The following is a 23,175-nucleotide window of genomic DNA, read 5'->3' as shown; positions in this document are numbered from 1 at the left end:
AAACATGTTTATTTCTGCTGTAAACATGTTTTTTTCTGCTGTAAATACGTTTATTTCTGCTGTAAACATGTTTATTTCTGCTGTAAACACGTTTATTTCTGCTGTAAACATGTTTATTTCTGATGTAAACATGTTTATTTCTGATGTAAACATGTTTATTTCTGCTGTAAACATGTTTATTTCTGCTGTAAATACGTTTATTTCTGCTGTAAATACGTTTATTTCTGCTGTAAACATGTTTATTTCTGCTGTAAACATGTTTATTTCTGCTGTAAATACGTTTATTTCTGCTGTAAATACGTTTATTTCTGCTGTAAATACGTTTATTTCTGCTGTAAACACGTTTATTTCTGCTGTAAATACGTTTATTTCTGCTGTAAATACGTTTATTTCTGCTGTAAACATGTTTATTTCTGCTGTAAACATGTTTATTTCTGCTGTAAATATGTTTATTTCTGCTGTAAATACGTTTATTTCTGCTGTAAATACGTTTATTTCTGCTGTAAATACGTTTATTTCTGCTGTAAATACGTTTATTTCTGCTGTAAACATGTTTATTTCTGCTGTAAACATGTTTATTTCTGCTGTAAATACGTTTATTTCTGCTGTAAACATGTTTATTTCTGCTGTAAACATGTTTATTTCTGCTGTAAATACGTTTATTTCTGCTGTAAATACGTTTATTTCTGCTGTAAACATGTTTATTTCTGCTGTAAACATGTTTATTTCTGCTGTAAATACGTTTATTTCTGCTGTAAATACGTTTATTTCTGCTGTAAATACGTTTATTTCTGCTGTAAACATGTTTATTTCTGCTGTAAACATGTTTATTTCTGCTGTAAATACGTTTATTTCTGCTGTAAATACGTTTATTTCTGCTGTAAACATGTTTATTTCTGCTGTAAACATGTTTATTTCTGCTGTAAATACGTTTATTTCTGCTGTAAACATGTTTATTTCTGCTGTAAACACGTTTATAAACATGTTTATTTCTGCTGTGAAGTTGGTCTTTTTAACATGGGAGTCTATGGGGATTCACTCTGTTTTGCAGCCCCTAGTGGATGAAAGGGGAACTGCAATTTTATGCACTTCCTTATCGGCTTCACTTTTAACTGCTGGAGATTGCCGCTTGGGATCAACAGTAATATACTCGTAGCAATCAAAGATTCAATGGTACATTTGCAGTTTAGGATGGTGTGTTTCTTTACTGCAGAAAGCATTGAAACATTGTCTGGAAATCATCAGTAAAGTCCTGTTTCCACCAAGGAGGCTGCCTTCAGACAGTGCTGTTTGGTGTGGTTTGGTTTGGTAAACCCTAATGTCTCCACAGCCAGCTGTGGCACAGCAGTCCTTGGACTTTGGACACCCCCTATAAATCTAAACAACTCCAAAGTGAACTCCTTTTAAAGTAACTAAATGTAGTGCTCGAGTTTGTCTCCCAGATGTTTCAACCTGATCAAGTATTGTGAGCGTTGATTCAAGTTGTTGCTTTAGCATGACAAGTCATGTGACCACACAAAGGCCTCATTACGTCAGACATGTCTCAGACAGTTCACAGGGATTTAGCTTTAAAATCTGTTTCAGTCTCTCACAATTTAATTTTATTCAAACAACAATACAGTCACTCGCTGCAAAATCACCTTTTTTCCTCCTTTCTCTTTGTTCAAAATCTCAGTTTGGCTGCGACGTGCTGCATTATTACAGATGACTTACTTTAAATTTCACTGTGATCTCATGTTCTCTAAATCAAAGTAGCCGCGCAGCTCCTTTCCATCAGTGTTTTTCAGCCTTTTTTTCAGCCAAGGCACACTTTTTCGCTGAAAAATGACAAGGCACAACAGAAACCAAAATGTTTGTGTTAAAAAAAAGTCCATATTCATATAAAGTCCATCTTGTCAAAGCCTCTTGACTAGAAATCAGATAAACAAGAAGAAGGAATTTTATTATCTTTCAATGGGGCCTGTTTGGATCAACTTAGAGCTGCTTTTTAGACCAATTAGGTGAAATTGGGAAAGTCCTCAGGGCACACCTGATGATCTCTACACTAGTCTGCCACGGCGCAGTGGTTGAAAAACACAGATTTACATAGATAAAAACAGCGTCAATGGACTGACAGCATTTTCTTTCTCATAGACACCATGTGACCCATGTCACAGCAGCATATGGTGCCGTCTGAGTGCATTCAATGGTTCTTTTCTAAAAATATTGTTGAAAAGTTTTAAAATATTTGTAATTTTTCATTTTTAAAAATATTTAAATCAATAAAAAAAAGATTAATTACATTTTTTTTCCATGTTTCAAATGCTTGGAAGCAGTAAGTAAATTGGGGGTAGACCAGTAAGAATTGGCCTTGTGAAATGCAATATTTTCTTTTTTTTTTTTTTTTTTTTAATCAACAGAATTCCTTCCACATGAAACAGAAAAAAACTAATTTCTAACACAAATACATAAATATACCAGGAGATAGCACCATTTAAAACACCCTGCTTTGGCAGTTTCCTTTCAAATTAAGCTCATCCGATAAACTAATTTTTAAACCTGTGAGAAATGGTGACAGACTGGAGGAAAACATACACTGTCCCACAGAAAAACTAAAAACCAAATGTTTCATTAACTGACATCTTGCTAAAACAGCATAAAAATGATCATCGGGAAGCAAAAAAGAGAAAAAAATGAGTGAAATCCTGTATGGTAACAAACGGAACAAAGAAACAGAAGAGATCGTCTCACAAGCTGGTGATTTAAAGGTGGAGTATGTAAGATTTTCAATATTTTCAAAATAAATAAAAAAAAAAAAACTACAATCATAATTAGATAGTTTTTTTAAACATGTAGGTTCCAGTCTGTCCATATTTGATGCGTTTTTAATTACAAGTTAAATTAATGACAAAGACCCTTCTTGAATGTTTTCTGACCAGTAAAAAAAAGTACTTTTTTTCCACCAGCAGGGGGAGTATAAGCCCATTTATTGCAGAGCGGCTCTGAGCTACAGCTCACAAGCGATTCCTGCCCTCATTGGAGCTGGCAAGGAGGAGGGGTGAGGGGTGAGTTTTGCTCATTACTGCCAACCTGTGGTCGTTTGTGGAGGTAGCAGTTTTGTGGTTTTGCTCACGACCTGGTGTTTGCCATCTGGTGGTGGAAAGAATCGCCTTGAAATCTTACATCCTCTGCTTTTAAAGCCATTGCAGCTTGATTTGCAGCTTCTAAACTGCTCCAGGAAATCACCATAAATCATCACCCAGCTCCCAACAGGAGCCCCAACGCTGATATGTGTGTGCACCTTAATGTGCAAGTTAGTCTTCTTAGAGAGCAGCAGGTGCGTCTTGTTTTAAGAGGAAATGCAGCTGATGGAGTCCTACAGCATATTTTAGTCCTACTAACCAGAATTCCTTCCAATGAGAACTTTTACAACATGTTTGGCTTGTTGAGAACAACACAAAACAACTAAATGCTTGTATGAACAATGGCCGACCAGAAGCCTTTCTGTCTCGTTGCCTGTAGAGGCTCCGGGAACTGTTGGAAAATCAGACCATTACCACAAAGAACAAGGAACCAACCAGAAACTGGGAAGTTGCTCGCTGCTGCACTGGAGACATTTGACTGAAAATTGAGTTAGTTTCTGTTTTTAAGCTGCTCCAGTGGAAGAAGATTCCCTTCAACTGAGAGCAGAATTTGTGCATGAGAAACTATGCCTGGATTTTCTGTCATTCACCACGATGAAAACGTGTCGATATTTGCATGAAAAGTGTTCCACCTGCAGCTTTAAGGAATGAGAAAACACCCAGGAGTTTTTCCAAGTAAAGAAAACCAACAAATAAAAAGGAAAACCTGAATGCAGAGCTGGCCTGACATTTTTGCAGGATTTGGTAAAGAAAAGATGCTTTTACAGCGATGCAAGTCTTTAGAAACCGTCCACGATTATGCTGTGATGTGGAAGAAACATGTTTATCTGAACTTATCCTACCTCCATCGATGTCCTCGCTGCCGAAATGGTTCCTGTAGAAGAGCATGAGCTCAATCCTGTAGCACTTGTACAGCGTGACGAGGCAGATGAGCAGCAGCAGGATGGCTCCCAGACCCCCGGCCAGCTCCACCGTGTACATCAGCTCTGCTAATATTCCAAAGACAAGGAGGGAAAGGGATTTAAGATGTGTTGAAAACATGAAAACAAACAAACAATATCAGAGGGTTAAAACCGGGGACTCCAGATCCGGTCCTTGAAGACTGCTACCTGCCAGGTTTTTGTTGTTTCTCTGGTCCGATACAAACAACGGAAATCATTGAGTCGTTATAAAGAAGTTGGCATGAAGCTGTTTGATCTCTGTCTCTACTTTGGCTGCCTGGACTCTTTGTCTGCTGGGCCTGCTGGGTCTGCTGGGCCTGCTGGGTCTGCTGGGCCTGCTGGGTCTGCTGGGTCTGCTGGGCCTGCTGGGTCTGCTGGGCCTGCTGGGTCTGATGGGCCTGCTGGGTCTGCTGGGCCTGCTGGGCCTGCTGGGCCTGCTGGGTCTGCTGGGCCTGCTGGGCCTGCTGGGTCTGCTGGGTCTGCTGGGCCTGCTGGGTCTGCTGGGCCTGCTGGGTCTGCTGGGCCTGCTGGGTCTGCTGGGCCTGCTGGGCCTGCTGGGCCTGCTGGGAGCGTTGGGTCCCTCCCCGACACTTCAGGCTGTGGTCGTGCTCCTTTAACTAGCACTCAGCTGATCCTTCATGGTATGACCACAGGTTGCACATTCACATGTGCATGCCTACAAAAGTGTTCATCTTTCCACCTCGTTCCTCCTAAATGTTGCAGATGTTTATCTGTTAAGTCTCTGCAGGTGTGTCCGATAACGGTTGTGTGTTATGTTTGCATATCAGTATTACTCCTCTTTATATATCTTGTTGTCCTGTAATACTGTTGTAGTTTTTATTGTTTTTGCAAATATTGTGTTTTTAACAGCTTAGACAACTCTTTTCTTTCATTTTTCTTTTCTCTTTCCTTTCTTTTTTTTTTTTTTTTTTTTACTTTCTTCCCATTTTCCTTTCTTTCTTTTCTCTTTTTCTTTTCCTCGTCAGGTTAAGCGCTGCCATATCAAGTCCGATGATGATTTCAGTAAAAATAATTATAAAAATATGAAGAATATCGAGGGCAGCCAGATACATGACATGTCTCCCTTGACAGAGCAAATCTGTCTGGTAAAAATATGGTGCAAAGATTGCCGTTCTGTATGCTGTGATGCTGGACAGGACAGGTTAAAACAAACAAACAAAAAAAAAGCTGTTTGATGCACTGGATTTGTTTCAGGTGTGCTGGACCAGAGAAACAACAAAAATCTGCCGGATTGTGGCCTACGAGGACTGGAGGTTTGAGACCCCCAGGCAATAGGACGACCCAATGGACCATAATGGCTCTAGTTACATGATGGTTTTTAATTCCGAATTAATAGTTCGGAATAAATCAATTCAGAATTCACATTCTCCTACAAGTTTACATGAAAACAATAATTCCGAATAAACCTTTACATGAAACACTTAATTCCTCTTTAGAGCGGCGGGTTGGGAAGGGCTCTGATTGGACAGAGGGTGCACGTGACGTATGACGTATACCGGAAATAAACAAAGTTCTCTCCCTGTTTCTCGTCTTTTCAGTCGTAACTTGTAAAAACTACATAATAAGAACCAGCTTCTCCGCTACTTTTATTATAAATGTGAAGTAGCAGCTCAACACCAGCATACTACTTCACTTTCTGCAGCAACTGAGAAGGAGAAGAGAGATAGACCACCAAACACGGGAGGCAAAACAACACGCGTCATCGGGACAGGACAAGGTAAGGAGCATGCTCAGAACGACCAGAATTAACTTAGAACAAAATGAAGGTTTACATGACAGAGGAATTAAATAATTCGGATTTAAAATGTGAATAACCCAGCCTCTAGAAATTTCCATTAGGAATTAAGTGTTTACATGGTCGATTTTCATCAGTTTAAAGCAGAATTAACTTTTATTCTGAATTAAAGAGGAATTAAAACTCCTGTGTAAACGCAGGGACTGTCTCAGAAGACCAAACCATCTTGCATGCAGCACCACACTGGAAGGGCTTCTTTCAGGGTTTAGTCTCAGAGTTCAGGGCTTTTAATATGAGAATTTTCTGCTGGGTTTTGTGGAGCCTGAAGGTAACATTTAATCAACACCAACATAAGAAATTACAGGTCTTCAGCGCATTTAATACAAGCCTAAACTTGTCCTTTGTGTATTTTAATTTGATTTTTATTCTAGTTTTTTGGTTTAATTCCAGATTTTATTTATTTTTACTGCAGTGTTTAATCTTAAATTGTTGAGTGTTGTTTGTTGCTTCATTGTTCTCCACTTTGGGCAGCTGCTGCTATAAAAATGTACTGTATGAATAAACTTGAACTATTGCAGGAGTCCAGTGCCTGAGATTGGCTATCGTTCTACCTTGTCATGCCTCCAGGCTTCAGCTTCTTATGTATTTCAAGAAGACACCTACAAGCAGCTATCACATCTGCGATTGGCTGCCTCTGCAGGACATAACCAACTGTGCCATCCCCTGCCTGTGATTGGCCCCTTCCTTGGCTAGCTGGCTGGAACTTCCAAGCTTCGGATGACCATTCAGGGCAGCTGTTGTTCCGGTGTGGAACAGCTTGCCACTTTGGAAATCTCTAGACTGGTTGGTTTTGTTGTAGCTGCCTTTGTCGGCCCTTATAGTTGGCCTTTGGATGTCGGGTTTTCTTTGGTCATTGTATCGTTTGGTGGTGTGAACCAGCGAGGTTGTTTTGTCACCAAAATGTTGGTGAAATATTAAATCCTTTGTTTACCCCAATTTATCTTATGCCTTCAATGTTGCTGCCCCTCTTCCCCTAGCAGGGAGTAACATACCTTTAGATGCAACCCTTCTCCAATCCAGCTGGCATCTGCAGAGCTGAATAACACTGAAATGATGGAATTCAGCCATTTGACTGATGTGTGTTGGAGAAGAGATGCATCTATGAGCTGCAGGATGGTAGATCTGCAGGACTAGACTGGGGTACTCTAGTGGTTGTACTGCCTTCATGCAAAGCATGCATGGGAACACCACTGACCATGTTTAACACCGATGCACGACGACACACTTGCTGCTTCATCTCAGTCTACTTTTGACACAGTTTTATCGTCCAGCCCTAACGCAGAGCACTGGGAGAGATAGATTAGGATGTTTTTATGTTGTGGTGAAGAGTGACTGTTTACAAGAGATGTTAAAGGTCAAAACTTCATGTTTTTTCAGCTTCATTCAGTATGCTCTAACTCTGAACTCTAAGTCTTTTTTATGGGAATTTTTTCCAATAAAATCATTCATTTTTTAAAAAGATAAACGCAATGTACATATGAGAAAAACACATCGCTGCCTTTTTACCATTTAAATCTGGTTTATTGATCCAGTTGGGAATGATTAGTTTTATGACAAACATGTCAACTAAACATTTCAATATATTTTTCTTTCTACAGAGATTTGGTTAAAAAAGACGCAGATTTACAGTTTCTTTCTGCTCTTCCAGGTTTGCTCCTGCATCAACATATTTATGAAAAGCTGAAACGTGATGCAGCCGTGACAGAAGCTGCAGTAGCTGATGTTGAAACGCTCCATGTTGCGAAATGACTGCTGGAGCTCCACATTTGTTTGTGAAAAGCTTTTGTGAAAAACTCCTTTGACTGCATCCATTCAGCCTACATTTGTGTCAGTGTTTCTTGTTTTTCCTCTCCATCTTTTCCTGCTGCTCATTCCAAGTTGATTGGATCCGGATGACACATAACTCAACACAGAATGAAAGCACAACCGCTTTGCCATACCTGTTGTTTAATGCCTCCTGGCTCATCTCGGATGATAAAGCAACCGTGCGACAATAGCATGTGATGGATCATGCTGACACGCGGTGTGGTTATGTGTGTGTACAGCTACAGAGCCGTAAAGCTCTTGGCTGGTGGCGGGACCACCTGACAGATCGCAGCATTCGTCCTTTCTGCGGCCTGACAGGAGCTTGTGGAGACATGAAAGTGGATCAGGTCAAACCAAATTCCAGGAACTGCTGGACTTCATGTGTTGATGAATGTTACACCAGATTAGTTTAAAAGGAGGTATCTTTGTAAAGGTCAGTGTACAGTGGTGATATTTTAGACCTCTGGACGAGAACCAAACCATTAGACTCCATGGTCTGACGAGTTGCCTTGAAAAGCAAGTCGATTGCTTAGTCGTTGCCCGATCTCGTCTCACTTTCAAGGTTTTTGGCTCTTCTTATCGTACAGTTTTTTCGTCGGACGTCTCTCCATCTTTTGCAGCTCAACATTTCCTCTTGGCTACGCCTCACAAAATCTGGGTGGTCAGCCTTCATTGGCTGACTAATGGACAGCAGTAAAAGCCCAGACTGACTGCGGCGCCGCACACACACGGCCAGAGAGGCCTCGCGCACATCGCTATCAATCACAGACATGCGTTTAACCTCGTCGGGTTGTGCGATGCCAAACCCACTGCAGCGGCCATCAGGCTGACAGCTCCCATGATGAGGGATGATGTTCTGGAGAGTTAACGAGCACGGTCCGCGCCGCTTCGCCACGCCTGTCTGGTAGCGACCTTCAGCCAAACTCAGCGATGGACGCACACAAACAAAAGAGCAAACAAACTCCCAAACCCTCCTCCTCCTCTCTCAGTTTGTTGACTTCTCTGGTAGAGACGCTGCAGCTAACAAGCACACCTAAAAGCTCGACTCCTCTCCCTCTCTGCCCTCCCTTTGCCCACACCGTCTCTCCGCTACAATATTTGGACAGCATAACAAGCCAGCTGCTTCTCAGGCTGCAAAGATTACAGTGGAGGAGGCCAATCCTTCTCCGTCTGGCATCCATATTGTAGCGGCGCTGCAGTGGGACAGATTAAGACAAATTAGCTTCAGACGACAGGAAGGCTGGATTTGATGGACCCGCATTGCATCGGGCTATTCATCACTTCTTTCCCTCTCTGCTGAGGGAGGGGGAGGATGAAAAGAGAGGAAATGCCAACACTGTTGTTAGGTTGTAAAAGAAAACTGGGAATGTTGGTCTGTGTTGCCGTTTTGTGAGGAAAAAGTTGGTCAAGAGGAATTGGAGAATCCCAACTTTCTGACAACAGGAAGTTGTAGAAGAAGTGAAAATGAGGACAGATCTTCGTGCCTCACATGCTGCCTCCAAGTGAAGACACATTCTGATTGATGCGGCGCGATTCAAAGTGTCTGCATGTGTGTGCGTGGGACAGAAAGGGAGGCGAAGGGTAAAAAAATGTGTTCATGCAGAAACGACCAGATTCGCTTTGAGCTTCAAGAGACGAGTCAAAAAAACGGATCCATATTGAAAGGCAGCGTAAACACTGCAGCAACGCCACATATGAAGGAGAAAAGGGAAAACCCATCCCCCTAAAAAACATGGGAACAACACAGTTTCTTGTACTGCAATCCTGCGAGAAGCAGGCTTATCTTCCCCAGTTTATTCTGAGATCCGACTGTGCAGCATAAACCCCTTTAATATAGCAAATGGAGGGGAACTGGGCCGGCATCAAAGCAGGATCCAAGGCTTCAAGCTTTAAAGAGAGGAGAGATATCTTACTATGTAAATGTATTCAATACTGAGAACTTAAAGGCTGCAGAGACTCCACCCAACCTAGCATAAAAAAAAACTCACTTACATAACCTCACTTTTAAAAAATGCACATTTCTGTTTTAAACGATAATGGAATCAAGTTTTCAACAATCATCCTGAGTGATGCAGGAACACACAAAGAATGTTAGTTGGAAGAAAAGCAACCGCTTGGATGTGAGTTCAGCGATCAATGAAGGATTTGAGTGTTGCAGGGAAATCACGGCTCGGAAGTCGAACAACATGTGAAGGCGTTGTTACGCTGAAGGCTGCATCCCTTTCTGAAAGCCATTTTTCTTTCTCTGCAAAATAGTGCTTCCTCAGGCTGAGGTGGATGAATAGGCTTTTTGCACAATATACCATACTGTCCCATTATTTTCTCCTTGCGGCAGGAAATAAGCGGTCAATTCCAAGAATCCTGCAAGTAGTTCTTCTTTATATCAGTAAACTGCTGTAGGAGATGCATTGTATTGTCGTAGTGAAGGTCTGTGGTGTTAAATCCTTGTTTTCACCCCTAAAGCTGCAACATGTCATTGTTTAGATGCAAGGATCGCCCATTTATCTTGTAGATTTACAGTAACTAGCGACAGATGGCATCAAAGATTTTATTTTCACGAAGGCTCGGCTCACCTTTCTTGGTAAGTTGAATGTTGGCCTGCCGCCGCCCGTTGCCGTTCTCCACGAAGCAGGAGTAGTTGCCCAGATCGCCTTCTTCCAGAGAGTCAATGATCAGGGAAATGGAAACCTCCTGTTCCCCCAGGTGCTCCCGGATTGTTCTGCAGGGAGAAAATGTCCAACTAGTTTAGAGCTGGTGCCATATCCAGGTTTTAGTTGATTCAAGACAGAGCCGGTTCATATCGACACCCGAAGCACAAAGCGGGGAGTTTCCCTGATTAAAAAAAAAACACAGATCCACATGTTTTTGTTTTTACTGGAAACTAAAGTCTTAAAATCAGCATTCAAGTTTTTAAAAGGCTGATTTAAACAAGAGTTGCTGCTTTACTTTTAAAGTTGGCTATTTCATCAGGTATAAAAAGGTACAGATGTATGTCAGGGCTGCCCAAGTCCAGTAGTCGAGATCCATCATCCTGTCGACCAGGGTTTACAAACGCTAAGCAGTAGTTATGCATTGCGATGCAGACACTATGTTCAAAGTAAGATTTATAAATACCAGATGACTCTTAGCTGCAAATGCTGACTTTTATTGCTGCAGTTTCACTGATGTGACTGGCGATACAAAGCCAGACAACAGGAAGACTGAGCTCACTTGCTTCTGCTTCATTTTGCATCCATGTTATAGCTCAGTTTTAAACATTTTTGGTATAAATCAAACTAAATAAAATGCAACATTGGCTGTGGACTTTTAAAGGTGGTGACCTCAGTATTTAGCTGGTGTAGTGGTCTTTATAAGCCCACCCCTTACCTTTCACAAAAGCTGTACTTTGCTCAGAACCTGCTTTTTTATTGGGTGTTCTGCCAGAACTTTGGCAAAGATAAAGAACTGGTTCTATGACACTGGCTCTGAACTGGTGCTGGTTTACAAATGTAAAAAGGACAACAGGTGGACACAGAGAAATACGTAAAGCTGCAGAACGGCCATGTATGGTAGGTTATTCATACTTGTTCATCCTTTACTTGATTATAAGCAAACAAGTAGAAATTTTACATGAAAGCAGATATTAAGACACAGAAGTGATTTTATATGTGTTGTTTCATCACTTGTAAATATTGTAACAGCCTTTCGACTCATCTTGGAGCTGCCTGTAGCTAAGAGCTAACCGAGCTAACCAGCTAACGGAGGTAAGTGGGCTAAAGTCATGTTGTTAACTAGCTAAAAACCACGGTTGTTCTCCGTTCTTCTTACTTGAAGCGGGAGATCGGGTTCCTATCAATCAAAAGGAAAAAACTCCCCCCACAGTTATCATGAAGGTAAACCTGACCTACTAAACCTAAAATGGATTTTTTTGTACCAGGCTGTAAACACTTATTTCTGCTGTAAACATGTTTATTTCTGCTGTAAAGTTGGTCTTTTTAACATGGGAGTCTGTGGGGATTTGCTCTGTCTTGGAGCCCCTTGTGGATGGAGGGGGAACTGCAGTTTTATGCACTTTAAACCGCTGGAGGTTGCCACTTGATTAGAACAAGGAAATATGAGAAAATTACACCGATTTTAACATGATTACACTGACGACTACAATGTTTTAAGGTTAATTTTAAGATTTTATTGATTACTTACAGAAAATGCCACCAAAAACTGGAAGACAAAGCTAAGTTTTTGGATCACCAAACATCTCTCGACCTACACATCTTTCTCTCACTACCTCTGTATCCCTCTCTACCTCATTTAGCTCTCTCTTTCTACCTCTAGCTCTACTAGCTCCATTACTTTCCATCTATGTCGTTCTACCTCTTTCTTCACCTCAAAATATATTGTTCTCTCTTTCCACCTCTCTATCTCTGTAACTGAATGAACTTCATCCCATTAACACATAAAAAAAACCAGTTAATTTATGGTGAAGAAAAAGGAAAAGAAAATGGCCGACAATGGTTGACGACGATACTCTTGTTTAAGGTCAGATCTTTTATTTGATTTAAATTGATAAGGTATTAAAATTTGCAATGAATATGCTGGATTTACTCTCTAGCAGATGCTTTGCAGCTACGCTAATACAGCTTTCTGCTCCTTCCTTGTAAGAGTTAGATGCAAACAGAGTTTTCCTGCTGGGACTGAGCTGATAATGTAGTTTTGGGTTGTTGCTGTCTGATTTGAAGATCAGACCAAAGTTCTGCCTTCAGTTTTGTAATGCAAGTGTTTGCTGTTATGCTCGGATGACAATTTTTCAAATATTCTGTCTCATATATAGAAAAAGATCCAGAAAGTTATAAGAAGAAAGTGCTGAATCATGCATTGAATATATATTTTTCAGACAAAAACAAGTTTGCCTCAAGGATTTTTGAGTGTCTGCAGCTTAAAATCTTTAAATTCTGACCTCGGGATTACACAATCACCATAGAAAAACTTTGGACTTTAAACCTCCATACTGCATCTTCTCCTCCATCTTTCCCCATCATAAATATGCAAGTAACTACACCACATTGAGACCTAGTTTAATTCCAAGCTCTATAATTTGCTGACCTTTGAGTCAATGTTTACTTTCCAGAGGTAACACTTCACTCTATCAGCAAAACAAAACTACACAAAGGTGGGTGCGGACTGTCCGTGACTGACAAAGAGCCAACACCATGTGAGTCATGACTCGCTTCTCCATAAAAAGCGCAGCTCAGTTGCGTCGCCGAGGCTCTTGATGTTGATTGGTTTTGACATGTTGGCATGAGGATAATAGCAGGACTGTCACGATACACTAAGGAGCTGACCTATCACACAATATTTAGCAAAGTGGATTAATGGAAGAAAAGGGACTTCTGCATTTTTGATTTTTAAAAATAAATATGTACATGTACTGCAATGAAAAATGCACTAAGTGGTTTTTTTTTCAGTATTTCACAGAATACAAGCAGTACAAACAGAGCACTATGATACAAACAAGTCCATTTTCCCCCATTCAGCAGGATACTGTATTCATTAGTTTGGGAAAAAAAAAAAATAAAGAAGGGCAAACAAACTATTTTGAAATCCTCTCCTTCATAATCAGGGTCTTCCTAATTTAAATGAGGAGAACAAACAGTGTTAGACTCTCATTCAGTGGCTTCAGTGAGAAGCCGCAAGAGTATTAACCAGCAATCAGGCGGAGCTGACAAATCCTCAGGAAATCATGCTCAAGTTTTAATAATTTCAAACAAAGCATTTTTCAAATGAGCTCTTCTGTAAATGAGCCTGGCTGCTGTTTAATCGTCTGTGGTTAAAGCTACATTTCTTTTCAGACCAGGAATCACATTGTATCTTTTTGTACATACAAGTCATTAAAGCACATAAACTTAGTTGAAGTGTACTTGCAATAGAAAATATATATAATTATTTAAAATCTTGACTTCAGAGAATATATTTGATCATCTGAAGTCTTCCCAAATAAATGAAAAAAAAAACCCCTCCAAAACAACCCTGCCACTTTGATTTGGCCTCCCTATAGGCCTTAAAGTATCTCCTTCAGCAAGCCATCACACAAGAGTTGTATGGGACTCTATGTCAGACTTCCAACTCAGAGTAGATTTATCCTTTTAAATTTTCTTTTCAACCAACTTCAAGCAGAAATCATGTTTCATTCACTGTACCTCAAAAATGGAATTCTTTTGGTTTTGTCTTTGGCTTTCTCACCAGCATCTACTCACCAGTTTCGACCCCAGATGGAGTTTGTCAAGGGGAACAAGAGGTGGCAACAATAATACCAAGAAACCAAGAAATATACAAAGATGAAAGCTTTGTTTAGGACCCATTGGTCCTTAAAAAGGTATCAGGAGCCACAGGCGTTAGTCAAAGAGCCAAAAACCAAAACAAACCCAACAACAAAAGCATAAACCAAAGCTTATACCAATCAATCAATAACCACAAAAACAAAAAGGTTCACTGAACACAGTAGTCCAAACCACAAACACCAAACAGTCAAAGCTTTTTCACTGGCAGTGAATGAGTGGCAAGGCAAGCTGTGACACCGAGACCTAACCAAACAGAATGAAACCCGAATGAAGATTGTTGACAGTCTTTATTCTGGTGCTCAGTAGAGGTCTGGCCAATCACAGGTAGGTAGGAGTGTGGGCAACCAATCAGCAACCAGCACATCAGTCTAAAGGCAGTGCCAAGGAGAACACCAGGTGTAGCCAATCTCCCAGGTAATGATGAGATGAGTGGTGATGAGATAGATGATGTCCAGCTCCTTGATCATATAATAATAACCAGAGATGGCAGATATTATTGGCCACTATCGACATTAAAAATAAGTATTTGTTTGTTTGGCGCAACTTACTCCAAAAAATTGGTTTAGGTTAGTCTTGAAAAGTAAGAGTTGGACAAAATTGGTATATGGTATATTGGTAAAAAAAAAAGTCAATAGCTAACATCCCTATAAATAACTTATTAGTCAATAACATGGCAGCAAGTTAATGCATTTAGTCAAGATGACTTGGTGAAGTTCAGACCAAGGATCAGGAAGAGGAATAAAGCAGCAGCTGTGTGGGTGAAAATATCTTGTGGATGTCAGAGGAGAATGGACAGACTGGTTGGTGATGATAGGAAGGCAACACCACCTCCAATAACCACTGGTTATAACCAAGCCGTGCAGAATACCATCATCTCTGAACACATCCAACCTTGAAACAGATGGACTGTAGTTGCCGGAAACCACACCGAGTGCCACTCATGTCAGGTAGAAATAGGAAACTGAGGCCAGAATTCACACAGACTCTCCAAAACTGAACAAAAGAAGATGGGAAACATTGCTGGTTTGATTAGTTTCCATTTCAGCTGCAAAATTCAGATGGTAGGGTAGAATTCAGGAAAAGCAACATGAAAACATGGATCCATCCTACCTTGGATCAATATTTAGGCTGCTGGCGGTGTAATGTGTGTGGGATATTTTACGGGCACACTTTGGGACCCTTTGTACCAAGTCAATCATTTAAACACCACAGCCTACCTGAGTGTTACTGCTGACCATGTCTGTCCCTTTATGACCATAGTGTGGCATCTCCTGATGGATACTTACAGCAGGATGATGCATCCTGTCACAAAGCTCAAATCATCCCTAACTGGTTTCTTGAACAAGGCAATGATGTCGCTGTACTCCTATGACCTGATTTCACCAGATTTCAATTCGATAAGGCACTCATGGATGTGCAGCCGATAAAATCTGCAGCAACTTTGCGGTACCACTATGTCTGTGTGGAGCAAAGTCTCTGAGGAATGTTTCCAACACCTTGTTGAATCTATGCCATGAAAGATTAAAGCAGTTAAGAAGGCAAAAGGAAGGCTAATCTGGTACTAGCAAGGTTGACCTGAAAGTGTTGGTGGTGGATATAGTTCATTTCAGAAAAAGGTTTGCCAGCAATGTTGCTCAAGGTCTTTTTCTAAAATCTCAACAAGGACATCTGATTCCTCACAGGCAGACATTTGACGAGTGAAAACTTAACTCCTCATTTGTTTTGGTGGCTATAGAATGGAAACTAGTGCTTATAGCAAGACCTGCTAATGTTGGGCCAGAAGCAAAAACACAGAACCAGATGAACAGTCAAACAAAGTGATCGTTTGAATGGTTTGTTCATCAAATGACTGCGTATAAGTTCTGTGGTGCAGTTTTCGTAACTTAGGCTGGCTCTATGCATGCTCCCCATTGATGTATTTTTCTGTCTGTCTTGAGCTGTCAGGTTCTTTATACAGTCATACAGTAATGTTATGTTTCATGGGTTAAACTGGCCTTAAACGAGGCATATCCTGTGGCTTATGCAGGTGGGTTGATCCATTAACTCCAGTCCCTGAGATGAGTCATCGTGATTGAGATGCAAATTTATGGTGTAAAAAGATCAGTTCTGACAATAATTCATATAACACCTTTAGACAATCTTTTTCCAGTGTTATTTATGTAAAATATTTGTGTTTTCCTAATAAATTGTAACTACAATCACAAGTGTTATGTATAAAGTTGCATTGACATTTCTACAAGCCACAGAGAGCTGGTGGTTGTCATTTTTCAGTCTGTTAGTCGTTATTTCAAGCCAAACAATGGTCTTTTCCCAGTCTTACTGAGTCTTTTTTCTGTCCTAAGCCACCAATTAACTGCAGCACCTAGAACAGCCTAAACACAGAAAATGACAAAAGGCAATAAAAAGAAGAAAAAGTACATTAAAAATTATCCACCTGCTGGCCTGCAAGAGGAAAAAAGAAACGAAAAAAAAACAAAAAAACAAGGACATTATATGAGCATATAATCTTTTTAAGGCTGCAAAAATCGCAGCTATTTCAAGCCCCTGTTTAATGATGCATGGGGCTAATAGTGCAAAAAGGTGTGGGGGGGCCACTTGGGCATTCAACTGCTGCCTGCTGCAGGGCTTTTGAATATGAAAACTCATCTAATTCTTGCTGATCAATGAGCAACCTAAACAAAGCAGATCGTGAGGTGCTGGGAGTATAAAGACCAACTATAATACAACCACTGCCGCCATATCGTATATTAACTTTACAAAGTGTTGCTAATAACTTGTATATTACAGAAAATATCACTCTGCAGCGAAATCTCTTATTGATTGCACACAAAGAACTATTACAGAACATGCAATTTGCTGCTTTATAAATCTGATAAAGTAGCGCTTTGTCTTAACTTTTGCAGGGGGTTACTTGATGGAGCTGGTGATGGTAAATACTGTATCCAAACTCATATAGGCCCTTATTCCCGTGAGCTCGTTGTTCTTCATTGGTATGGCCAGTCAAGCAGAGAGACGGGGCTTCACAAGTCTCAGATATAGATTCATGCTGATGGCTTTGCGGCACCCATGTGTGACTCTACATAGACTGAGCTGAAAGTCTCTAGCAGCCAGCAAAGAAAAGGGAGGAAAAAAAATCTTTGCAACAAGACTCATATTGATTAAACAGGTTAGTGGAAGTCTGGAGTAGAGGAACGAGCAGGTTCCTGGAAAAGAGAGGAGAGGAATGTGTTCATTAAAGTATCTCAGTATGTAGCAGGTGATGTGTTGTGAGGTTAAGGACGTTGGTGTACTGTGCTATTCTGCTGAAAGGAGACGGAAGTTCATCACAATGTTGAGGGGATAGAACAAAAAAATAAAATTGAACCTTTTTATTATTGTTTGATAATGATTATTTTATCCCACTGAATCCCTGTGGTCATCATGCATCAGCATTTAGGGTTAATCTTTGCTGACATGATCTGGTGTGTGTGGCTATTTCCACCCCTACCTCCACTCTGTCCATGCTAAGAAGAACATGCCAACTAAAACTAGACAAACTGCGCTTGTTTTATGTTTCTTTTTATAGCTGAAAAATTAATTAGAAAACACCAATGTTCTCATGATAATCTAGAAATGTTGTAATCTGATCCATCAGGGATCTCACCATGATGACTGGAAATTGATCACATATTATTCTCTCTGTTTCGACGGAAAACACTGAAATCCATCCTGCTAACTCGCTGATTTTTACATCAGTTGCTGGAACAAATATTTGACTTAATTATATTAGTATGTAATTTGAGTTTAACAAGAAATAACTTCATTGCACTTGTATAAAAGAATTACTTTGGTAGCGTTTGGTAAAGGAAAAAATAAGTGTGCTGTTCGCTGCTGCTGAATTCATTATTCACTTTTGTACATAATCATGCGAATAATCACAATTAATTCAGAATATGATTACAGTTAAAATAATTGCAAACAAAACCTCCAACATAGAACAAATTACCTCTTTATCATAATAACAATCAAATCTAAAAATTTTGTTAGAATTATGTACAAAGCAACAAAATTACCATTAATGTTCCTGAGATTCATAAACAAGCACAATAGTCAGAATTTGTTCCAGCTGATGCAAAATAAACACGCTGTTGGGAACAACATGAATACAACAGCATCAGAGCACAAGGAGAGATTAAAAAAAAAAACCAAAAAAAACAAAAACAAAACAAAAAAACTGTTCAACAATGCAAACTTATGAAAACATGTAAATTAGCCACTATGTGAAGGACTTTTCAATTCAATTCAGTTTTATTTGTGTAGCGCCACTCCACAACAATGTTACCACAGGACACTTTACATACACATCATTTCAAGCCAATTCATACATATCCTATAATAGAAACCAACTGATTGCATCGAGTCATGACTTTGATCCAGTCCCCCATCCTGAGCATGCATGTGGCAACAGTGGGAAGGAAAAAACTCCCCTTTAACAGGAAGAAAACCTCCGGCAGAACCCGGCTCAGGGAGGGAAGCCATCTGCCTCGACTGGTTGAAGTGGAGAATTACTGCAATTTTATTGTGGTTACTATTATTATTAGTGATGATTTAGCTTCATAATGTCACATATAAGTATGTGACTTTTGAACGGAAAGTATATGTAAATTATATATATCTGTCTCTCTCATACAAACTTACTAGAGTGTCTTGTTTTGTTTTTATTCAATTTAACTTATTTGTTCAAAATGAAAGATAGTTAGAAAATGTATTTTAATGAGTCATCTTTAAATAGTTGCCTAGCACAATTTTTTTTTTTTTTATCTTTGAGACTTGCTTTCAGACCAGGAACCTCAAACTCTGGTCTTCAAGAGCCCCTGTACTGCAGATTCCCATGCTTCCCAGCTCCAACACAGCTGATTCAAATGGTGTAAAGTTCTGCACAATGACCCATTAACATCTGAACCCTGCAGGACAGCCGCACCAGAGTTTGAGATCCCAACTGGTCCTTGAGGGTCTTAGTCCTACAAGTGTTGGGAGTTTCCCTGCTCCAACACATCAATGGATGGACATGAAACTCTGAACCAGTCTGCTAAGTAAGTCTGATGTCTTTCAGGTGTGTTGTAGCAGGGAAACTCACAACACTTGCAGGTTGCAGGACGGCAGCCCTATAGGATCTTAGTTGGTGTGGAAGAAGGCCCTGTGTTCTAACTGGGCTATAGTCCAGTAAACCAGACCAGGGCTTGCATAACCACAGACGTCTGTGACACAACTTGGTTCAACAGTCCATCATTCACTTCAAACATAAGCAAAGACATGTTAGCATTAAACCTTTGATTAGACAAGAAGTCCTTCTTCGATGCTTTGATGCGACAGCATGTAAGCTCCTGTAATCAAACCCAAACTCGGTGACGCATCTCTGCTTGATCTTTTCCAGTGCAGTCTCTTCCTGTGACACCTCAACTTCTGTGCTGCACCATGTTTTCACGCTGTTCTTTTTGTCTAAACGCCTTGCTGCCTGCTTGCTTGATCATTCCTTTTTTTCCCTGCTGTCTGCACTTCTGCTGACTGCACGCCAAGGGTTGATTTGAATCAGATCAGAGACAACTCGGAATATGAAATGTTAAACAATGACAGATTCCCCAGTAGGCACCGGCGTGGAGCTGGTGTGCCGCGCCGTTGCATCAGTTAGTGGTAGGGGTGCTCCACTTTTCAAACTATCTAAACTTGAGAGGATGCTGAGCAAAAAGCCATTACTGCTGCCCTTAAATTCAGTGAGGACCAAAGAAACTGCATGTCATTGTGTGTGTGCATACTGACAGCCTTTGTCGAGGTCTCTGATGGCGATATATCTGCTAAGCATGTGTGCAGTGGAAAAGGACTTTGCCAGTATGTCAGACAGAGGACTGCTGGAAATAGAGGAAATCTGTCTACTGGCCTAGAAAGGCACAGACACAAGAAAGCAAGAGGAAAAGTGATTTAGGAAGGGTCTATAGGCTGCTGTGCTAACCCCGTTGCTTAGTGACTCTGACCTGTAATAAAAAATTGAAAAATGGAAAACAAGCAAGCGGAGAAATCCTCATGTTTGTCAAGATGAAGGTCAGAAAGTGGTACCAGTACGTATGTGAAACAGGTAACAGAAGTAACACTTATTTCAGGTATCTCTGCCCCATCATCTCAGTTACAGCTGTGGACTAAATTTCACACCTTTTCAAATCAGGCCACGGAAGTCAAACGAGAGACATTGACTCTTTTTTGTTTAGAGGAATGCTTTGACATTTTGCAGCGAGCCGAGAGGATCGATACAAAACAAACACCGCTAAAGCTTGCTAATTAACATGTTGTTATAACAACTTTGTTGTTATAATACTAGGGACTAGGGAGCGGCCAGGTTACCATGGCATCGCAGAGGGCTGTACATGACCGTCGCTTAATCCGTCAACTTGACAGAATTGGCATTCGTGTGATTGACTTGGCTGCTTTTGTCCATATTTTTCTGTTTGAATCATAATAATCAGAAGTTGTAGATTGAAAAGAAGCAGTAAAAACTATCTTTACTTGAAGAAATGTGCGATATTTTATGCTTTATGTTTCGCTTAGCCAATCAGATGCAAGGGATTAAATCATGCGGTCATGCTGAACATGTTTGGTGTGGATGTTACATTGTTGACCGTGTCATTTCGGATCACGATGACTGATTTTATGCTGTATTCCCTTTGAATACAAGTTGCTATTCATGCTATTTATTTACCACTGTTAGTCACACTTTCTTGCCCTTTCCGCCCCCAGCTGGAAGAGGCAGATGGCCGCCCAACCTGAGCCTGGTTCTACTGGACGTTTTCCTTTCTGTTAAATTTAATTCAACATTGATTTCCTCAACTAGGTAATAATTTTTATTATTGGCTTATATCACAGGCATCAAACTCCATTTGATTTGAGTCAAGTGTGCTGGTAGAGGGACACAACGAAGACCTGCTGGATACCGACTGGAGTTTGACTCCCCAGATTTATATGAACATAGTTATTATAAATTGGACTAAAATCAATTCTATTGAATTGGTCTGTCTGTAAGATGCATAGAGATTATTGTGTTGTGATTACGTGCACAAATGAGGTTGAACAGAGGTGAACCAGTTTCCTGTTAGTTTAGTTTGTGTATGGCTAAAAGTTCTGTGTTCTGTTTTTTTTTTTTTTACCTCTCAGCTTTATGCCCTAATTTCATCTTTCAAAACCTCAACATGCTGCGTTCCACGAACACGACGTGTTTCTGACTGGAAAGCCTTAAAGCACAGCTCAAGAATAAAATGGGGAGAAAAGAAATTTTTTTTATATTAAGTCTTTACTTGGTTCTTGACCATTCATCACTGTCTGATATGTGGAAATTATTGCAGTGCATTATTGTGTTATTACTGTCTCCACCTGGGGCAGAAGGTTGTGTACAACAGGGATTTACCAAGTTTTTGAAGGGATGTCAGAAACTGTATCAAATACAACAGAGACAAATATGATATTTGGATGAAAACTTCTGTCCCCTGTTTTAATGGTACGCTGACATTCGCCGTGCACATTCGTGGGTTGCTGTTGCTCTGCGGCATCTGGAGGCTGAAAAAAACCACGGTTAACCATTTCTGTGTTCTAGCCTGGTCCATCACATGCAGGTTTGGGGTCATTACTGAAAAAACAAAAGTCATTAGTTACAATTCACCAAAGTAGCGAGTGAAAGTAACGGCATTACTTTACTCGTTGCTGAATTTAAAAAGTATCGTCACTAATTATTATGTCACTTTACCGTTTCTTAATTTACCGTGTAAATCAGGGGTCGGCAAGGAGATCTAAGTCTGAAAACTCAGACACAGAAGCTGTTAAACTTCTGCTTCCAAACCAGCTCGGGAGGCTGAGAGGAGGAGAAAGAGACTGCAGTTTCTGAGTAAAGTCCCTTCACCTAACCCTGCAGATGCAGGACTCTGCTGGAACTACGTTCCTCTTTCTTGGAATGGAAGATTGGTTACCTGGTAGTCAAAAGAACACGCCAATCAATAGGCCGAATTTCAAGATTAAATTACTTTTAAACAGGAGAGTTAGAAAAAATTCACTCCCCCCACAGTTGTCATGAAGGTAAACCTGACCTATCAAACCTAAAATGGATTTTTGAATCAGACTGTAAACATGTTTATTTCTTTTTAACATGGGAGTCTATGGGGATTTGGTTTGTTTTGGAACCCCTAGTGGATGACGGGGGAACTGCAATTTTTGTACTTTTGCATAGGCTTCGCTTTTTACCACCGGAGGTTGCCGCTCCTACCATCACCATCTTGGCAGGGGCATGCACGTTGTCTCGCCCTGAAAATACAAATATGGGCAAAGAGGTGGAGCTGAGAGGGGGGCTGTGAGCGTCATGGTGGATGATTGACATCGAGCGAACTCCGAGCTTTCTGTAGCTAAGAGCTAACCGAGCTAACCCGGAGATAACAGGAGCTAACCAGCTAATGGAGGTAAACGGGCTAAAGCTAAGTCACGTTGTTAACCGGCTAAAAACCGCGGTTGTCCTACGTTCTTCTTACTTGAAGCGGGAGATCAGGTACCTGTCAATCAAAAGGACATGCCCCCAAATATGCTGAACTTCAAGATTAAATTACTTATAAACGGGTGAGTTAGAAAAAAATTCACTCCCCCCACAGTTGTCCTGAAGGTAAACCTGACCTATTCAACCGAAAATGGATTTTTGAACCAGGCTGTAAACATGTTTATTTCTGCTGTGAAGTTGGTCTTTTTAACATGGGAGTCTATGGAGATTTGCTCTGTTTTGCAGCCCCTAGTGGATGAAGGGAGAACTGCAGTTTTATGCACTTCCGCATCGGCTTTACTTTTAACCAAGGTTGCTGCTTGGTTTGGCTACGTACCTGCAAGATCTCGGATAGATGGAATGATTTCTGAGGACGGACAGAAGGCTCCACATTCATGTTTATCAATGTGCATAAATGAGTCTTGGAGTGATGGTGGGTAGGATCTCCCAAAGTTCAACAGGGCTGCTTTAAGACCAGCCAAGCTCCATGTTTCTTTCATCTCCACCTTCAGATTTTATATTCCTAAAATCAGCAAACCTCAACAGCATCAGCAAAATTTCACTGTGTCACAAATGTCATTCTGTATTGAAAACCACTGAGACTGCAGCAGCAATATCACCCAACTTTCCACATAGT

At 40.5% G+C, this 23,175-nt stretch overlaps 1 protein-coding gene across 1 annotated transcript in view; it reads right to left on the bottom strand.

Moving 5' to 3' along the window:
* The window catches only part of LOC306773712 (interleukin-1 receptor accessory protein-like 1), a gene marked incomplete at both ends in the record, with an annotated part of 317,198 nt that overhangs the window by 23,097 nt on the left and 270,926 nt on the right, over positions 1 to 23,175 (bottom strand). The window contains 2 exons of the mRNA XM_079263606.1: positions 3,965 to 4,108; positions 10,259 to 10,404. Of these exons, the coding sequence (XP_079119732.1) occupies positions 3,965 to 4,108; positions 10,259 to 10,404 (290 nt within the window). The remainder of the gene's footprint in view (positions 1 to 3,964; positions 4,109 to 10,258; positions 10,405 to 23,175) is intronic.

The sequence above is a fragment of the Telmatherina bonti genome (assembly GCF_933228915.1).
Source record: "Telmatherina bonti genome assembly, chromosome: 24".
Taxonomy (NCBI): Eukaryota; Metazoa; Chordata; class Actinopteri; order Atheriniformes; family Telmatherinidae; genus Telmatherina; species Telmatherina bonti.
This window is presented reverse-complemented; position numbering and strand designations above follow the sequence as displayed.